At 39.9% G+C, this 18441-nt stretch overlaps 1 protein-coding gene across 4 annotated transcripts in view; it reads right to left on the bottom strand.

Moving 5' to 3' along the window:
- Nucleotides 1-3838: 3838 nt before the first annotated feature.
- Nucleotides 3839-18441, bottom strand: part of USP15 (ubiquitin specific peptidase 15) — a 100918-nt gene continuing 86315 nt past the window's right edge. For all 4 annotated transcript variants that reach the window (XM_056574035.1, XM_056574036.1, XM_056574038.1 and 1 more), the window contains 5 exons: nt 17602-17717; nt 9213-9362; nt 8418-8521; nt 6699-6787; nt 3839-5771 (listed from right to left, as the gene is read on the bottom strand). In XM_056574035.1, the coding sequence (XP_056430010.1) occupies nt 5586-5771; nt 6699-6787; nt 8418-8521; nt 9213-9362; nt 17602-17717 (645 nt within the window). In that variant the 3' untranslated portion in view covers nt 3839-5585. The remainder of the gene's footprint in view (nt 5772-6698; nt 6788-8417; nt 8522-9212; nt 9363-17601; nt 17718-18441) is intronic.

Below are 18441 nucleotides of genomic sequence, written 5' to 3'. Positions count from 1 at the left end.
CAGCCAGGTTGCAGCCTGTGCACTCCTGCCCTCGATCCATGGGCACCATGGAAGCTGCAGGACACCCTTTTGGAGATTGGGGGCCCTAGACAATTGCCCAGTTTGCCTCCCCCTAACACTAGCCCTGCCCATGTGATAAACTTTAAAGGCTCTCATACATATAACACACTGCTCCACCATAATTATCAGAGAAAGTGCTGGACTTTCGGAGCTGATTTTTGCAGATCTGAGGCCAGAGAAAGCCAAAGCCAGCCAGATATATCCACTGCTGTGGTTGCTTCAGGGGAACTTGACTACCATTCAGATGAATGACCGTCCATCTAATACATAAGTTTTAAGCTTCTATTTTGCCACTGTAGATAGGCATAAAGGATAGGACCAGATTGCTTGCAACTGCTCCATATGCTAGTTTTAATTCATAAGGCTCCGGATTCATGTATACAAATGGAAAAAATGGGAAAGCATAAAGTACAAAAAAAAAATCTTTACGCCTACTAAGGCTCTGCTAACATCTGTGGTGAAGGCTCCAATAAAATTTTGCATCTGCTGGGTGCCCCTGATGTCTGTTTTGTGATGGTTCAGGCATAGTGTTATACTGTAGCTTCATCACAATGGTGATTTAAACAAAGGCCGAGTGGATTGGCTTGTTCTGAGCTCAGCACTCAGATTTGTAAATCTGAATACACCCTAAACATATCTTTCATGACATAGGACATATTTATAGACCTACATTTAATTATAAATTATTTTGGTGATTAATACAATTAGTTATAATAATTTTTATTAGTCAGTAATATATATAATGCTCATTTCTACGCTGTTTTATGCCCTGACAGCAAACATACTGTACAAGTACAAGATATTTTGGGTTCACACATATTTTCGAGGCAAAACTTACACACTTTTCCTCCATTGGGCATATGGGGAGATATGAATCTTTTTAGTTATGAGGTAGTACATATTCCATGAACTTTCAGGTAAGTGATGCTGTTGTACTTACCTTAAAAGTGCATTTGTATAATTTTTAACATGTGGTGTACACATTTAGTTTACATTGCACTAGGTCTTGTTCCTGAGACTCACTGCTGCCTTACAGCTGCGTGAAGCGTGCGGCAGCATGCTTCACTCTTGGTTTGGCCAACTGACATGCTCAATTATACTGTATGGAGTTCATTATTTAATTTGGGTAGCCGGCCAGGGAGTGCAGTGCAATGCTGTGTGATTCGGGTGGCTGTAACTTACATTTCTGGTATAGTGTAACACTTTAACGTGTAGGCAATATGTTCAGAGTTATAGGAAAGTACTGTCATGTTTATTTTTTTTTTTCTTACCTTATTTGGGAACATGTTGGCATTCATGGTTCCCTCAATGAACTGTAGCTCCCAAGTGCAGCCCTAGACCATGACACTTTCGGCCACACTTGTCACCTGTTTCCAGTAATCCATGTCATCAGTCTGCTTGTCTTCAGCAAACAGTCTGCGTGCTTGCTTGTGCATTATTTTTAGAGGAGGCTTCTTTCTGCGGTTGACAGCCATGCAGACCAATTTTTTATGCAGTGTGCAGTGTATGGTCTAAGCAGTGACAGGCTAACCCCCCACCACTTTAATCTCTGTAGCACTGCTGCCAGTACTTATATGTCTATTTCCCAAAGACAACCAATTGATATGATGCTGAGCATGTGCACTCAACTTCTTTGGTTAACCATGCAAGGTCTGTTTTTAATGGAACAGGTTCCGTGAATGGGCTTGCGCACTGTGCAGCTCACTTTCAGGCTCTAGGCATTTTTTTTTACAGCCTAGGCCATCTTTACGTAGAGAAACAGTTTTATTTTTAGATCCTCAGAGAGTTCTATGTCATAAGGTGCAATGTTAAACTTCTAGTGACAAGTATTAAAAGAGTGTGACACCAAATTTAAAACATCTGCTCCTCATTCACTCCTGAGACGTTGTAACACTACCATGTCACATGACACCAGAAAATGAAAATGACTAATTGGTCCCAATTTTAACATTTCCACTTAGAGGTGTACTCACTTTTGTTGCCAAGGTTTAGGCAGTAATGGCTGTGTGTGGAGTTATTTTAAGAGGACAACAACATTAAACACTGTTATACAGGCTGTGCACTCACTACTATACATTGTAGTAGAGTGTCATTTATTCAGTGTTGTCACATGAAAGGATATACAATATTTACAAATATGAGAGGTAATCACCTATGTGAAGTACTGCAAACTGTAGTCAGTCAGCCTTAAAAGGAGTTAAGTGGAGATGCTGCGTAGGTGATCCCTAGCGGCTGCAGTGCAGCTGAAGAAGCCAGGGCACTGACAGGAGCTGAGGAGCAGAACACCCATGATTTTGACTGGTATTCTGCACCCATACAGTAAGCAGAGATCCATATAGGTTGCCACTCAACCTCACCTTTGCTGGGCCAGGTGCGGAGCGGCCAGGTGTGTGTGTGTGTGTGTGTGTGGGGGGGGGGGGGGGGGGGGGGTCAGTAAGCTGGGATCAATATAGATTACTGCACAACATCACCATTAAACTTCTTCCTGGCTGACTGAGCCTCTTGCTCAAACCAAGCTCAGGAGTAGAAGGTGTGCCAAATATTTAGCACTATAATACACAAGTATGGTGGGCTCAGCTTATATATGTAACAGGGTGCTACCATAGAAGTCATAAATGAAAAAAGTAAAAGTACCATAGACAATGAGGAAGGTGCTTTGCAAAGGAATGCTTGGGGCTTGAATGGGCCCCGTACCTTTATTATCTTGGGGCTGTGTTCTCAAGGGGGGACATTTATCAAAACCTGTGGAGAGGAAAAGTTGCTGAGATTGCCATCTGATTGGTTGCTATGGGCAACTCAGCAACTTTTCCTTTGGACAGGTTTTGATAAATCTCCCCCAAGGAGTTTAGCTAATTTGTATATTGTTGATTACATGGTATGGAATGCCCAGAGGATGATCAATACGTGTCCTCCCATGTTGTAGTCAAGCTCTTTTTGAGCTTTTTAACAGTTTAAAGATGTGATGTCTTTTTGTTTTGTGTTGCCCTTATAATCTTGTATTTTTTTTGCATGATTTGGGTGTGCATTGTCTATTTTGCTTTTTCTTTTGTCTTTTATGTTTTATAAATCTTTTGCACCTTCTGCTCTTGAGCGGGAAACCCTGTTCAGAGAAGGAAATCCTGTCTTTAAAATGAGCCTGGCTCCTATACAGTAAATAACAGTGTGCTATACATCACTGTTTACTGTATGGCCGACGGAGGTAAGTGGTTATGCTATACATCACAACTTAATTCATTACACTCTGTGGGCCGGGCACTCTGCACCTGACCCATGGGTAGTTAAATGGGCACTGTCAAATTTAAAAACCAGCGACCAACAACTAAAACTAACTGGGAGAAGAGCATGCTAAGCAAGTCACACTTACAATGTAGGTCTATGGGATTGCCTCGGTCAGCCACGTTTTTCTCCCGGAACAATTGGTTGTAGTCTCAACACTCAGACCGCAACTGATCAAAACTTTTGACAAGTTTTTTGAAAGACTGGTAAACTAAACCCACAGGTTTGCTATAAGTAACCAACAGATTTCAAGCAGTTAAATCCACTGAGTTAAATTTTCTACAAACTTGTAAACGTACCCAAAAGAGGTTTCTGGGTATTTAAAGGGAGGCCGTAGACAAAGGGGGACTATATATGCCTTATTAAAAAAACATATCACATCAACAAAATGGAAAAATAACTATATCATTTTGTAATAATTACATTAAAATGTCCTGTAATTTAAAATCTTATACAATGCATTTTAGATGAGGAAAAAAAAAATCCAGACTACATAAGGCCTTCAACAACTTTATTTAAATTCTTAGAAATAAATTAATCATGCACATTTTAAATGTAAACCCAAGTGAACGTAAAGTGCAGACAAACCTGTAACCTTCATCATGCAGAAGGTTAACATTTGACATTAAAAAATAAAAAACAAAGCAGCTTTAAAATACCAGGATATAATCACATCAGCTTTAATATCAAGCTAGGGAGCAAAGCCATACCCTCATGTCTCCTGGTCTTATACATTTATTTGTATTATTAATGCTAATGTATAAATAAAATAATTTACCAAAATGTGCACTCACAGAGTGAACTTTTTTTATTTACAATACACAATTTAAAACCTATTGTATTTTATTACATTGGTTCAAGTGAAGAACTTTATACTTTTTTTCTCTCTTTCTGTTAATTTGTTTTCCTCTGCAGGGACAGAAAAGAAAATGTTCAGGTAGTTGATATGTAAAGCATGTCCCACCATTTACAGAGTTCTCTCACAGGCAGTGTACAAAACAACAATACATTCTTCAAACAAGATCACAGGTAAAGCAGCAAATAAACAACCTGTCTTACAAAATGTTCAATGCTTTTCATTTTTTTTTATTTTTTTTTTTGGCATCCTGGACCCTTAAATGCAGTTAGCCAACAATAAATCCAAGGCTTGTTTTCAATATACACAGTACAGGTTCTGATAATTGAACATGCAGTTTTTCTATTTTTAGAACAATTTACCCTTTGAGATGAGTTGTAAGGCCATGGTGACTTTTAAAGGGAACACACTAGATTCCACAGACCTACCTTGGATAGGAAGTCAAACCTTGTAAAAGGTCATATGAACTAAAAAGAACATCATCCCAATAAAATTATTCCATAGTCGGTCAGTGGCACAGAGTGCCATTACAGATGGTCTTTTTTTTTTTACATTTACAGTGTCCTGCCGAAGCTCCAAGTGCCCTAAATAAAATATGTGGATAGGTAGAACTCGCAACACAAAGTTGAACACTTGGCTGACAAAAAATAAGAAAATGAACCAGTTTTAAGGAGATATAACAGAAATTCAACAAGTGACAAGGGAAACTTACATTCAATCCAAACTCATTAACACAGCATTGTGAACTCCAAAATCATTTACACTGCTTTAAATAAACTGGAAACTATATCTCAAAAGGCTAAAACACCTTTGCTATCCCCCCTTTTCATTCTTTCGATGGTAAGTGGTTTAAATCAATTCCAGAGTGATTCAAAGACATTAAGTAAATATATACTATAAATAACTAAACTAGATATTAAGCATAACAAAAACATCAAAAGGGGCTCCAGCTCGGCCTTGGAAATTAAACTAAAAGAAAAATATTGTATAAATAAACACCAGAGTAACTGATAACACAGTATCTATCACTCTTCCTACCCTCAAGGGCCTCCGCAGATCACATGCCTTACATTTATCATCCAGTACTGGGAGCCCTTGAGGATTTAAGAGATGTCATGTAATAGATTAATCTAGCAAAAGCAGCAAATATGACAATTTTTGTATCTCTTTAAATTATGAATAGCTTGCAGAAACAAGTCTACTTGGAGGAGAGATTGTTCATACTTTACATTGCACTTTTCTGCAATAAAAAAAAAAAAAAAATGTAGAAAAAAATACAACAAAACACTCAAGAAGTTTACATTCTGCCAGCTGAGATTCCCCTTCTTCATTTTGGTAAAGAAAAAATGGCGACTATTTTATCTTATTGAAGGTGATCATAGGCCCCTTTCATTTAGTTGGTATGCATACAGTTTTCATTCTCTATGTCGTTTTCATTCTCATTCGTCTCCTCGTCGCTCTCCAATGGGGCACCAGTGGCAGCTGACGCACCTTGCTTGATTTCTCTGTCTAGAGGGAAGAAGCCAGTCCCACTAATAGTATCTTGCCGTTGATAAAATAAAACGTATGCTGCTTTGGACTGTGCAAAAAAAAAAAAAAAAGACAAACTTTTTGAATATGTCCTGGTCTAAAAAGGGTTACTATAATTTTATAGAAACTTCTGACATATTGCCCAGACAGGCCAAAAGTTATCATTGCACAGGTTCTCACTTCTGAGAAATGCAGTGATCACTAGTTATAATCCGGAGAGGTCCGCAGCAGCATGTGACCACTCTGCAGCTGTTAATGTAACCAATTTTTTCGCTATATAAATCTATACAGCAAAATGGTCAACTCTAGTGGCCAGCCATGGGGGTCGAGCGCGATGCTGCGCACTTCCCTGGCTTATAACTAGCGAGCAATATTTGATCATGGGACAACTCATTTAAAAGGGGTACTCCAGTGAAAAACATATTTTTTTTTAAATCAACTGGTGCCAGAAGGTTAAACAGATTTGTAAACTACTTCTATTTAAAAATCTTAATCTTGCCAGTACTTATCAGCTGCTGTATCCTACAGAGGAAGTTCTTTTCTTTTAAACTTATTTTCTGTCTGACCACAGTGCTCTCTGCTGACACCTGTCTGTCTCTCTCGGGAATTGTAATGAGCAGGAGAGGTTTGCTATGGGGATTTGCTTCTGCTCTTGACAGTTCCTGAGACAGACAGAGGTGTCAGCAGAGAGCACTGTGGTCAGACAGTAAAAAGAAAAGAACTTCCTCTGTATTATACAGCAGCAGATAAGTATTGGAAGGATTAGGATTTTTAAATAGAAGTATTTTACAAATCTGTTTAACGTTCTGGCACCAGTTGCTTTGAATTTTTTTTTTTTTTTTTACCGGAGTACCCCTTTAAGTATGGTCATCCAAGGTTTCTTCGTGCATGAGAAATCAAGCATACTTTTATTATGGCATAGATCTATTAAATAAAATTCACCATTTCAATACGCTGCACAGAGTAAAACACTCACCACTATTTGATCTTCAGATGCAGTGGAAACGCTACTGTCATCAAAATAATGCCATTTCCCATCATCTTTATTTTTTGCAAAGGCTGTGTCTAGGAGAGAAGACAAAATGAAAAGACTTTGGACCAAGTATAAAAACCTCAATATTTTTGTTAGAAAGGGTTTAACTTCCCATGTATCCTAATAATGGATTGGGAATTAGCGTTTCTATACATCTCTAAAAAGGCACAACACCTCCAGGAATGCATAGAATACAGGATCAATCCACAACATCACCTTATTGACTTGGACTTCCACAGGCGGGTGACTGCAACATCCATGAATACAAAACAACAGAAATATCCAGCAGCTCAGTTGGGAAAAAAGAGGGAGATAAAAGTAGGACTTCCCGGATGGCGCCTTCCCTGATAGAAAACTTGCCACGATGTATATAAAATGGCAATTTATTAGTAATAACAACTTTATTACTAATAAATTACCATTTTATATACATCATGGCAAGTTTTCTATCAGGGAAGGCGCCATCCGGGAAGTCCTACTTTTATCTCCCTCTTTTTTCCCCATTGATGATACCAGACCTGGAGGTCACGGTCAAGGACTCCGAGGCAGACACTCCTTTGGATACATACTCCCAGCGAGTCTACAGGCTAATCAAGGTGTTGTACTCTCAGTAAAACACCATATGGTAAGGTGTAAAACTTAGCACAAATTATTCCAACAATCACAGTATTTCACTAGGAGCACACCTCTGTTTTCCACTTCTACTTTTCAGCATCTCAAATGGGTCCATAAAAAAACATTTCCAACATTTATTTCATGCCATAAAAAGCAAGAACACATAGATACAAAAGTTAAAAGCTTATGTGTTATCAGAACTAGCCCATAGTCATAGCTAGTAGTTGTAGTTATTTGACAAGATATGACTAAGAAATTGCTGCATGTTTGTAATGGCTTTTCATAGCTTTTCAAAAGTTGGAAGATTTTTTAATGGATTCAACAGAGATGCTTTCAGAAAAACACTGTGCAACATGGTAACCTGGCATATCAGCAGTATCTGTTAAATTGAAGCTCCATTGAGGACTCTCTTAGGGCTTATGCACTCATGGGGTCTTTAAATGATGCATCTGAAAATATTGTAAAACAAGGAATATCCAGCGCAGCAGGAGCTCGAATGCATAGATTTATTTCCAATACAGCAACATACAGGAAAGGAGACGGCAGTGACGCGTTTCGATTGTCTAAGTGATCTTAATCATACTGACATACTGGTGTCAGTATGATTAAGATCGCTTAGACGATCAAAACGTGTCACTGCCATCTCATTTCCTGTATATTGCTGTATCGGAAATAAATCTATGCATTCGAGCACCTGCTGCGCTGGATATTCCTTGTTTTACCCGTCATTTACCAGCTTTGTCCAGGCTGAATCCGTAACGCGGCTGGGGGAATTTGAGGGGTGAGCTGGTTTCACTATATACGATTTTATCTGAAAATATTATAATATACTCCACTGGACACTATGCCATAAGGAAGCACACAGAGTGCTTAGGGATCCATAGTACGGAGCCCCACAGCTTATGGACACACCACTTTATCAAATTTAAGAGATCAGTCAGCAGGTGATGTATTACAAGACATCTTATTTTCTGATCAATGTAATCTACCAGTGTACGTCTATGTATATGTAGAATAGACAGTAGGAATAAAAGCTCTGTGACTTACAATGACCACCTCCCATTCCTCCATAGTGGTTTGATACAGCAATAAGGTTGTAGCAACAAGGGCCAGCATTTGGATTGATGAGGAACTTTGACATGTCTAGATCACTATCCGGAAAAACAAAATAAGAGTAGAACACATTACATGTCATAACTATAAATGTAAACTAGAAGACAAAAAAGATGTCATCTATAACAAGAAGCACTAATTGTGAATGTTCATTTCCGTAGTAAGCACTTTGGTACAAAGGCACCATTCTACCAGAGTAAGAGCTATTTTAACAGACAGTGGTAAACCTATGTATGTGACAGACAATAGGCATTAAAGTGGTACTCCGCTGCCCCAGCGTTTGGAACATTTTGTTCCGAACGCTTGGAGCGGGCAGTGGGGGTCTTGACATCACGGCAACTCCCCATGTGCTGCCACGCCCCCTCCCATAGACTTGCATTGAGGGGGCGTAGCTCTGACGGTAAGAGGGGGGCGTGGCTCTGATGGCACGACCCCTGCCGCCTGCACCCAGCGTTCTAAATGGATGACGGCTGTTGCACAGAGATTACGGGGTTCCCAGCGGTGGTACCCCTGCGATCAGGCATCTTATCCACTAACATTTGGACAGGGGGTAAGATGTCTAGTGGCGGAGTACCCCTTTAAACATCTGGACACCAGAGACTGTTGGCAATGCATTTTTGGACATTAGGCACTTGAACACATATTGACAACTGACCTTAGGGCCCGTTGTTCCTAACAGATGTAAGGAAATAGTGACCATCCCTAACACTACATTTCCATTTAACTTACCTAACAGGAAAATCAACTAAGGTATCCAGTTTATCTCTCATGTATCTACTATATGAAAAGCGTTTCAAGTGCACCACAAGAACCGGAGGCAAAGACCATAGATCTAACTTTTTGGTTGCTTGCTGATGTTCCTTGCAATTTGGGCAATACCTGCAAAATAAAAAACACTAAATTCAAGTTCTGGAATATACTGTACTAATCAAAATATAGGTTACAAAAGATGACCAATAGTAAAAAGTGGTAGGGCTTTTTTTCGAATTCTATCATAGTCAATAGAAAATGAACACAGTGATAAGTCTACCTGATCCAGCAAAATAGGTTATGTGACTAAATAATGAAGAATACAGTTTACTTCAAAGAGTCTTCTGTAGCTGCACGTAACATAAACCAATGATGTAAGACACAAAGTATTCAGTCTATTATTGGAAAAAGCTAATAAAGCTAATAAGTCAAAATCCAATGACTCTTACGCAACGGGGATACTCCACTTTCCAGCTTTATCTTTATTGTTATGTGGTGCTTAATAAGGGACTAGCTTTATAATGAATTAACCAATTACCTGTCGCAGCTCATTTGTAGTATATTACATGGTGTGTAGTTGTTCCAGATTCTACGTAGGCAAAACTGAAAGACCGTTATGTGTGAGAATACAGGAACATGTTTATTCCGTTAGGACAGGAGAAGGATCAATTCGCTTTGCGCAACATATGCAAGAGGAACACAATAGCGAGTGTAGAGACCTGAGATTTGGTGGCTTGGTAATAGTCAAGAAGCATGCAGCGAGAGTTGACAGGAGTCATAGGTTGTTACAAGTGGAAGCCCGTTGGATATTGAAGTTAGATGCTCAGGGCCCACTGGGTTTAAATGATAGACTCGATATGTCCCCATTTTTTTATAACTGTCTAGAATAATTCTACCTGTCTTATGCTCTGCTTCATTAATATGTCACTTAATTGATGTTTTTAGTTATTATTTAGGTTTATTAACTTTGATCTGTTGTCCACGTCACATGATCACATGATTGCACTATTTCACACGTACAAATGTGAACGAGGCCGGAAGAAGCGCATTATACTGCGTGAAACTACCGCCTCTGAGTGCCCAAAACCAGAGCTGCCTTCCGGTCCATGGGTTGTTGTGGGATAGTTGGAGTGCAGCTATTTAGTGCCAGGCAGGCCAGTCAGGGTGTCACCCGATGCAGTACGCACCCCCTCCCCGTCACTCTCTAGCAACGCTACTGGTAATAAAGGGTAGATAAAGAATTTCAGCTATTAACATAAGGGAAATTTTACGCTTTAAAAAATGCTTTTGTAAGCGGGCTTCCGAGGTTTTCTTACATGTGATTTATTTATCAAGGTCATGTGACTATTTGATAAATAGGTCGCATGTAAGCAAAAGTAAGTTAAAAAAATTGTCATCTAAAAGCCATACGTTTGAAAAGAATGGTAAATCTCCTTCATAGTGTTTTTATTTATACTTTTTTATATACAATTTTATTACTTTGTGTGGTATATACTGTTTAGAGGGAGATGCAAGGGTCCTGTGACATCCATCCTACTGTGTGTGTGTATTTTAACCAGTAAAATTGTTTAGTCCTTAAGGGTACGTTCACACGTGCGCAGATTTGATGCACAGGATTTTCTGCTGAAGATTTCAATGTAAACTAAATGACTGAGCACAGCTTCTAATTGGCAGTTACAAATCCTGCGCATCAAATCTGTGCAGGATCCTGTATGTGTGAACGCACCCTAAATGTGAACAGTGCATATTGCATTATTTATTTCTTCATCATTTTTATTGGTCATGACATACCACCTGCTTTTTTTATTTTATTCTTTTTGTTCTCTTTTCATCTTTCTTTTCTCTGCTTCTCTCCCCCCCTTTTCTCTTTCTCCCTTTTGCTTCTCGCCGTTCCACCTCTAATACACTACATCTGTATCCTTTTTGCATATTGAAATATCCCATAGAGTTCAATAGAGGACTGTACCTTTCACATTCTACATACTATAGCTACCAGCCCCTTGGGTATTGTGTGCTATCCAGTTAACCTTGGTTCTCTATCATAGTCTTACTTGTTGAGCTGCACATTTGTTGTTTTCTCCAATGTAAAACCGATTATTACCACCCTAGTTCACCTTTATCTAATATTTCCATTAATCAATAACATTTTATACATAAATTATGGCAGTCATTATAGCTGATTTTGTGCTGAACTGGGTCCGAATCTGACCTGCAAAATGTTCTCACCATGAATGTGGGTTTCCTTCCATACTCCAAAAAGAACTGAAGTACATGTGTATCTGTGATAAATTAGGTTGTGAAACCCAATGGAATAGTGAGTGATGACAACCTTGGTACAGAGATGAAGAATTCCCTGGTGCTATCTGAGCTTTCGGAAATAATATAGTTATGCACATTATGCAAACATGTCTTCTAAAGTACTTACTTGCATACTTTGTATCCATTCTAGCTACTCTCAAAGTATTAAAGTGTCCATTAGACAGGGATGAAAAGGAATTTCAAACACAACTCTAATCTGGTCCAGTAATTTCTATCACAATAATGAGATCACTTCTTTCTTCCCTTAATGCTCTTTTTTGTTATTCTTACAAAGCTTTTAGAGACAGGACCCTGGACAGAACCGCACATTTTCTGACACATCACCATTACAATAATTAAGAACTTCAAAGACATTTTGCAGGCAGGGAAACTGTACTTAAAAGAGAGTTAATACAGGGAACAGTGCAGGAAATACTTGAACAACATAGAAGAACACAATGGCCCTCATTTATTATTACAAACCAGACATGTTTTGTTGGGTTGTGCACCAGATTCTGTCGCATTGCACCAGAAATTCTGTATGTGCCAGATTGTGCGCTAGAATTTGCGCCAGAATTGAAAAAACCCCAACTAACTCTCCATTTTGCTAAGAAAATCCGAAAAGGGGCGTGCCTGCTGGGAAAAGAGGGCGCCGTCTCTGAAAAGGGGCGTGTTCATGACATTTTCACAAAAACCCAACATATTTACTAAGGTTTCCACATAAAATGTGGTGGATTTGAGCTGAGGAAAACCCGACAGATCAGAGCATGTGTAAAAAAAAAGCAAAATGTAGGGAAACCTTAGTAAATACTGTGGAAAATAAATTGTAGGGAATTAAAACCCACAAAGAAACCTACACTCCGCTCTTAGTAAATAAGGGCCATTGTATTTAAAAGGTATGAACAGTTATTAAAAAATACAGAATTTATTTCAACAAAACATTATTAGAGCAGTTTCACCATAATAATTTTTTCCCCTGAAAAACAGCCTTAAAAGGTAGGGTCAAATGTGCTGTATATTGCTGTATATTTCTGCAGCTGGTTTTGCAATCTACTGACTTCAATTCACCAAAAGATCACCGAAGTGATCCACTAATTCCCTATATTTCCCATATATTTGTTAAAAGGTATAATCTTTATTAATTTCGAAACACCAACAAAAAAGGAGTTAAAATTTGCAGTGTATCTCTCCTCCTGTATTATTAATTATCTGTGCCAGCCAGGCATCACCTATTATCTACCTGTGTGTACCTGCAGTGTACACACGGTTAGTGGAGGAGTCTACACTGTATATTAAAAAACCTATCCTATGCCCCCCTCGACATGTTTCGCCGCAAGACGCGGCTTTGTCAAGAGGCTTAAGGGCACTGAATGAAAAAGCGCCAAAACAGGGGTTAAATAACCTCCTATTGTGACATCATGGTGGGGTGATATTCGCTTCTGATTGGTGGGACGCCATCCCATCCAATCATCCTCTATTTAATTTGATGGACCTTTCCATGCACCTATTGCTGCTCTCATAATTCAACCAATCCGCATGGTTGTTTATTGGTTGCCTCGGTAATGCATCACATGATTGCTGCGTCATGATCTCAGAGCCGATGTTCACATCCGCCTCCTGCGCTATGACCCCTGCGCGAGCTCTTGTACCAGCGCCGATATTCACATCCGCTTCCTGCGCCGCGACCCCTGCGCGAGCTCTTACACCAGCGAGCGTACCTTGCTGTCGGAGCTGCGCAGTTCTATATGCGCGGGGACTCAGTCTCTACGGGCATTTCCATAATAGATATAATAGTCCGTCACCATGTAGTTTCATATGCGCCAGAATTCTTTCTATACAAGGGCTGCGTGATGCAATCTGCGCACACACCTGGTCTTCCATAGTGCTCCATGTCAATAGGGATATGATCCAATAAAATACATCATTGCTCTATATGATATTCTATATTATTCTATATTGTATATTATTATCACCATAGGAGTAGTTAATTATTAAGTGATAATTAAAAGGCAGCATATTGGTCCATCATGGTTGGTCCATCTACAATTCCCTCCCTGATGTCACTTCGGCAGGGTGTTTAATAATTGTGTTGATAATTGTACACGATGTTTATACATTATGGCAGCTATTCTAAATGAATGCTGAGAAGGTAAATCCCTCATTGAGTCCATTAGGGCTCAGGCTTTTGAGTCGCTGTATCCATCTTGCTTCTTCACGGAGTAATTTCTTATCTAAGTTACCTCTTCAAGAGAGGCATCCCCGTGGGACAATATCTGCGTGCCAAGAGAAACAGCTCCACAGATGAAGCATTCCTACGGGAATGCAGGACTTTATACAACAGATTTATCAGTAGGGGGTATCCTAAGAAGGTTCTTCATAGAGCCTTCGCTAGGGCTCGTGACACCCCAAGACAGGAGCTACTGAAAAGTAAACAGACAACGGGAACAATAACTAAGACGGTACGATGTATTGGCACTTTTGACGAAAATAGTCGTCAGGTAATGAATATTCTACGTCAATTCTGGCCTATTCTACAGGCAGACAATGATCTGAGAGATGTTATCCCCCCTTTTCCTTCGATCACATATAGGAGAGGGAAAAACATCAGAGAACATCTGGTTCATAGCCTCTATACTGAAAAAACTGAAAGAACATGGCTCAAGTCTACAATAAAAGGGTCTCATCCCTGTGGAAAGTGTACCTTTTGTGGATTCCTGCCTAGGATGAAAGAATTTGTTAACCCAACTGATAACAAGAAATATGTTATTAGGGATTTTATCAACTGCCAGACTTCTGGAGTAATATATATAGCCCAGTGCGGATGTGGTAAGCTATATGTGGGAAAAACCACACAGCAACTAAGAAGACGGATATCTCAACATCTCAGCACTATCCGCACCGGGACTGATACCCCACTGGCGAGACATGTTAGAAATTTTCATAGAGGTGATATACAAACCCTTAAATTTTGGGGACTAATTAAGATGACATTGGGCCCCAGAAGAGGTAACTTAGATAAGAAATTACTCCGTGAAGAAGCAAGATGGATACAGCGACTCAAAAGCCTGAGCCCTAATGGACTCAATGAGGGATTTACCTTCTCAGCATTCATTTAGAATAGCTGCCATAATGTATAAACATCGTGTACAATTATCAACACAATTATTAAACACCCTGCCGAAGTGACATCAGGGAGGGAATTGTAGATGGACCAACCATGATGGACCAATATGCTGCCTTTTAATTATCACTTAATAATTAACTACTCCTATGGTGATAATAATATACAATATAGAATAATATAGAATATCATATAGAGCAATGATGTATTTTATTGGATCATATCCCTATTGACATGGAGCACTATGGAAGACCAGGTGTGTGCGCAGATTGCATCACGCAGCCCTTGTATAGAAAGAATTCTGGCGCATATGAAACTACATGGTGACGGACTATTATATCTATTATGGAAATGCCCGTGGAGACTGAGTCCCCGCGCATATAGAACTGCGCAGCTCCGACAGCAAGGTACGCTCGCTGGTGTAAGAGCTCGCGCAGGGGTCGCGGCGCAGGAAGCGGATGTGAATATCGGCGCTGGTACAAGAGCTCGCGCAGGGGTCATAGCGCAGGAGGCGGATGTGAACATCGGCTCTGAGATCATGACGCAGCAATCATGTGATGCATTACCGAGGCAACCAATAAACAACCATGCGGATTGGTTGAATTATGAGAGCAGCAATAGGTGCATTGAAAGGTCCATCAAATTAAATAGAGGATGATTGGATGGGATGGCATCCCACCAATCAGAAGCGAATATCACCCCACCATGATGTCACAATAGGAGGTTATTTAACCCCTGTTTTGGCGCTTTTTCATTCAGTGCCCTTAAGCCTCTTGACAAAGCCGCGTCTTGCGGCGAAACATGTCGAGGGGGGCATAGGATAGGTTTTTTAATATACAGTGTAGACTCCTCCACTAACCGTGTGTACACTGCAGGTACACACAGGTAGATAATAGGTGATGCCTGGCTGGCACAGATAATTAATAATACAGGAGGAGAGATACACTGCAAATTTTAACTCCTTTTTTGTTGGTGTTTCGAAATTAATAAAGATTATACCTTTTAACAAATATATGGGAAATATAGGGAATTAGTGGATCACTTCGGTGATCTTTTGGTGAATTGGTTTAAATAACCCTCCATATATTGGTCCGCAGCTGGATCATCTACTGACTTCAATGGGTCGGAAAATAGGCAGCAGCAAATATGCAGAAAAATACAGCACATTTGACCTTACCCTCAAGGTGCATCTGAGACTTTATATATAGTGTTAAACCAGCAACACATTGCAGTAGGGGTTATCAAGCATATGCCAGCCTGCAGTGGTCCACAAATGCGCTATTATTGGGTATTGCAGCACATGCACAGTGATCTTGAAGGCAGGGAATCACTCGCAGACTCACCACGCATGTGCTGTAATACCCATTGAAGTGCATGCACGGGCAAAGTAAACAGGGCCGTTGTGGTGAACCCTCTGTGTCAACCATCAGGCGGATTGGGCGTGATGTCATCGGATAGAGATGCTCTGACATCTCGGCTGGGGGAATAACTCTATTCTGAGCTGCACAGTCACATCTTATCTATCGACCTAGAGCAGTTTAGAAAAACTTCTTGGTATGTGGACATGAGCTCAAGGTAAAGTTAGATGACAGAAATCTCACAATATTTTATATAGTACATTTTACTTATTAGAGAACAATTTATTAAAGAATAATTTTACACAGAATACTGTCACATGTATTCCAAATGAAATTACAATCTTACATACTGATAGGGTAATTTAGATTGTGAGCCCCAATGGGGACAGGGACCAATTTGAGTGTAGTGTTATGAAATCTGTGTGAGCTATATGAATAAAGAGTTATTATTACAACAACCTATTGCTGATTTGTGCCATTTATTTATTATTCTTACTAGAAATATACAAATATATTAATCTACACACAGTAAACATGGCCTAGGAGTATAAAGTAGATTCTTTGGGTAATATACTGGCAGACTAGACATACTTCCAATTGCACGCATCACGTTGCATGTACTTGGTTGCCCTAGGGGAGGGGATCAACAGTAAGGGAGCTCCCCAGTGACACAATAGTAGAGTACATATATAATAAGTATCAGTACAGCATTACAATTGTGGCTGCTACCCCCCTGTGCCATTTCATCAACCCCTGCGCCACTTTATTATTCCCCTTTATCACACCCGCGCCATTTCACCCATTCCCTTCATCATCCCCTGTGCGTTTCCTTTCTCCTTCATCACCCCCTGTGCCATTTAATGCCCCCCTTATCACTATCTGTGCCATTTCATTCCCCCATCATCCCCCCCTTTTCACTAGCTGTGCCATTTCATTCCCCCCACATCACTCCTGTGTCATTTTATCCCCCCGTCATCATCCACTGTGCCATTTCATCCCCCTGACCCTGGATGGACAAGATCTTCCTATAGGATTAAGCAAAAGTATACATTACATCATGTAACTATATACCTCCAAGGAGGAAAAGAGTATAAATGGATGTCACCATTAATATGATTAGAGTAAAGTGGCCTTCGTGCTGCAGCATTTCAGCCTCCGCATTACAGCTGCAAGAATGAGAACCCTTACAGAGTTTAATGATGATGTAAGTCCTGTTCACTTGAACCATGGGGTGTACAGGTTTTACGACTGTAGTATAAAGACTAAAATGGGCACACATTGTGGCCATCTGAATGAGGCCTAAGAAAGAACATGAACCGATGTCAAAAAAGAAAAAGAAATCCACACATTAACAGCAAGTGCTTTTCATAATAGGCATGCTGTAGATATGAAAATGGAAAAAGAAACACGTGGCTTTCCCTGCTAGGCGGGGGGTTTGTAAACCACAATTACTAGCATTTTAGTTGTGAAAATTCATTTCAATGATTTCTAGTCATGAAGGTATGAGGTCTGATAACATTTCTAATGAAAGGGACTAGACAGAATAGTCTTCTCTGCCCTGTCTCATTACATTAAACTGTCTTACACTTACCAAGGATCCTCGGCACCTAACTTTTCCTTAGTGGTAAAAAGTTCTATGCAATCTTTTAATTTCATGAAGGACTTTTTCTGGGGAGTAAAATCCACACTTTCGTGCTTTTCAAAGTCCTGTAAAATGAAAAGCAAATATGATTCTAAATAGGTTTATGTTTTACAGTAATTTAAAGTGTTTTTTTTATTTTTATTATTTTGTTTTGTTTGGATTTTATTATGTTTGTTGTATTGTTTACATTTAAACCTGCCATTAGGTGACTATAATGACATAACTCATTGTACTAAAACACTATGCCTGATCATAGCAGGTATTGTCATAGGACAACCCTCGAGTCTTATAGGAGATTTAAAGGAGAACTGTAGTGCAATATAACTTATCCCATATGGGAAGGATGGGGGATAAGCTTTTAGATCGCGGGGATCCGACCGCTGGGACCCCCCCGTGATCTCCTGTACGGGCCTGCGGCAGTATGCTGGAAGGGTTCCATCCCCGCATGACACGGCGGCCGACACGCCCCCTCCATGTATCCTATAGAGATACATGGAGGGGGAGTGTCTGCATCAGCTTCCTGCTGGGGACGACGTGGCGTTTCCTGCAGACTGCCCCGGCTCTGTACAGGAGATCGCGGGGGGCCCAGTGGTCGGACCCCCCGCGATCTATAACTTATCCCCTATCCTTCCAAAAAGGGATAAGTTATATTGCACTACAGTTCTCCTTTAAGTATAAATAAGTAAACCAAGGCCAAAAAGAAAGAAGCCATTTACGCGCAAATACAATGTTCAGGAAGTAGTTAAACATCCTTGATTAACCACAGAGACGGAAATGTCTATATACTAA

This window comes from Hyla sarda, chromosome 4 (genome assembly GCF_029499605.1).
Source record: "Hyla sarda isolate aHylSar1 chromosome 4, aHylSar1.hap1, whole genome shotgun sequence".
NCBI classification, from domain to species: domain Eukaryota; kingdom Metazoa; phylum Chordata; class Amphibia; order Anura; family Hylidae; genus Hyla; species Hyla sarda.
Note: the sequence above shows the minus strand (reverse complement) of the source record. Positions and strands in the feature narration are given on the sequence as shown.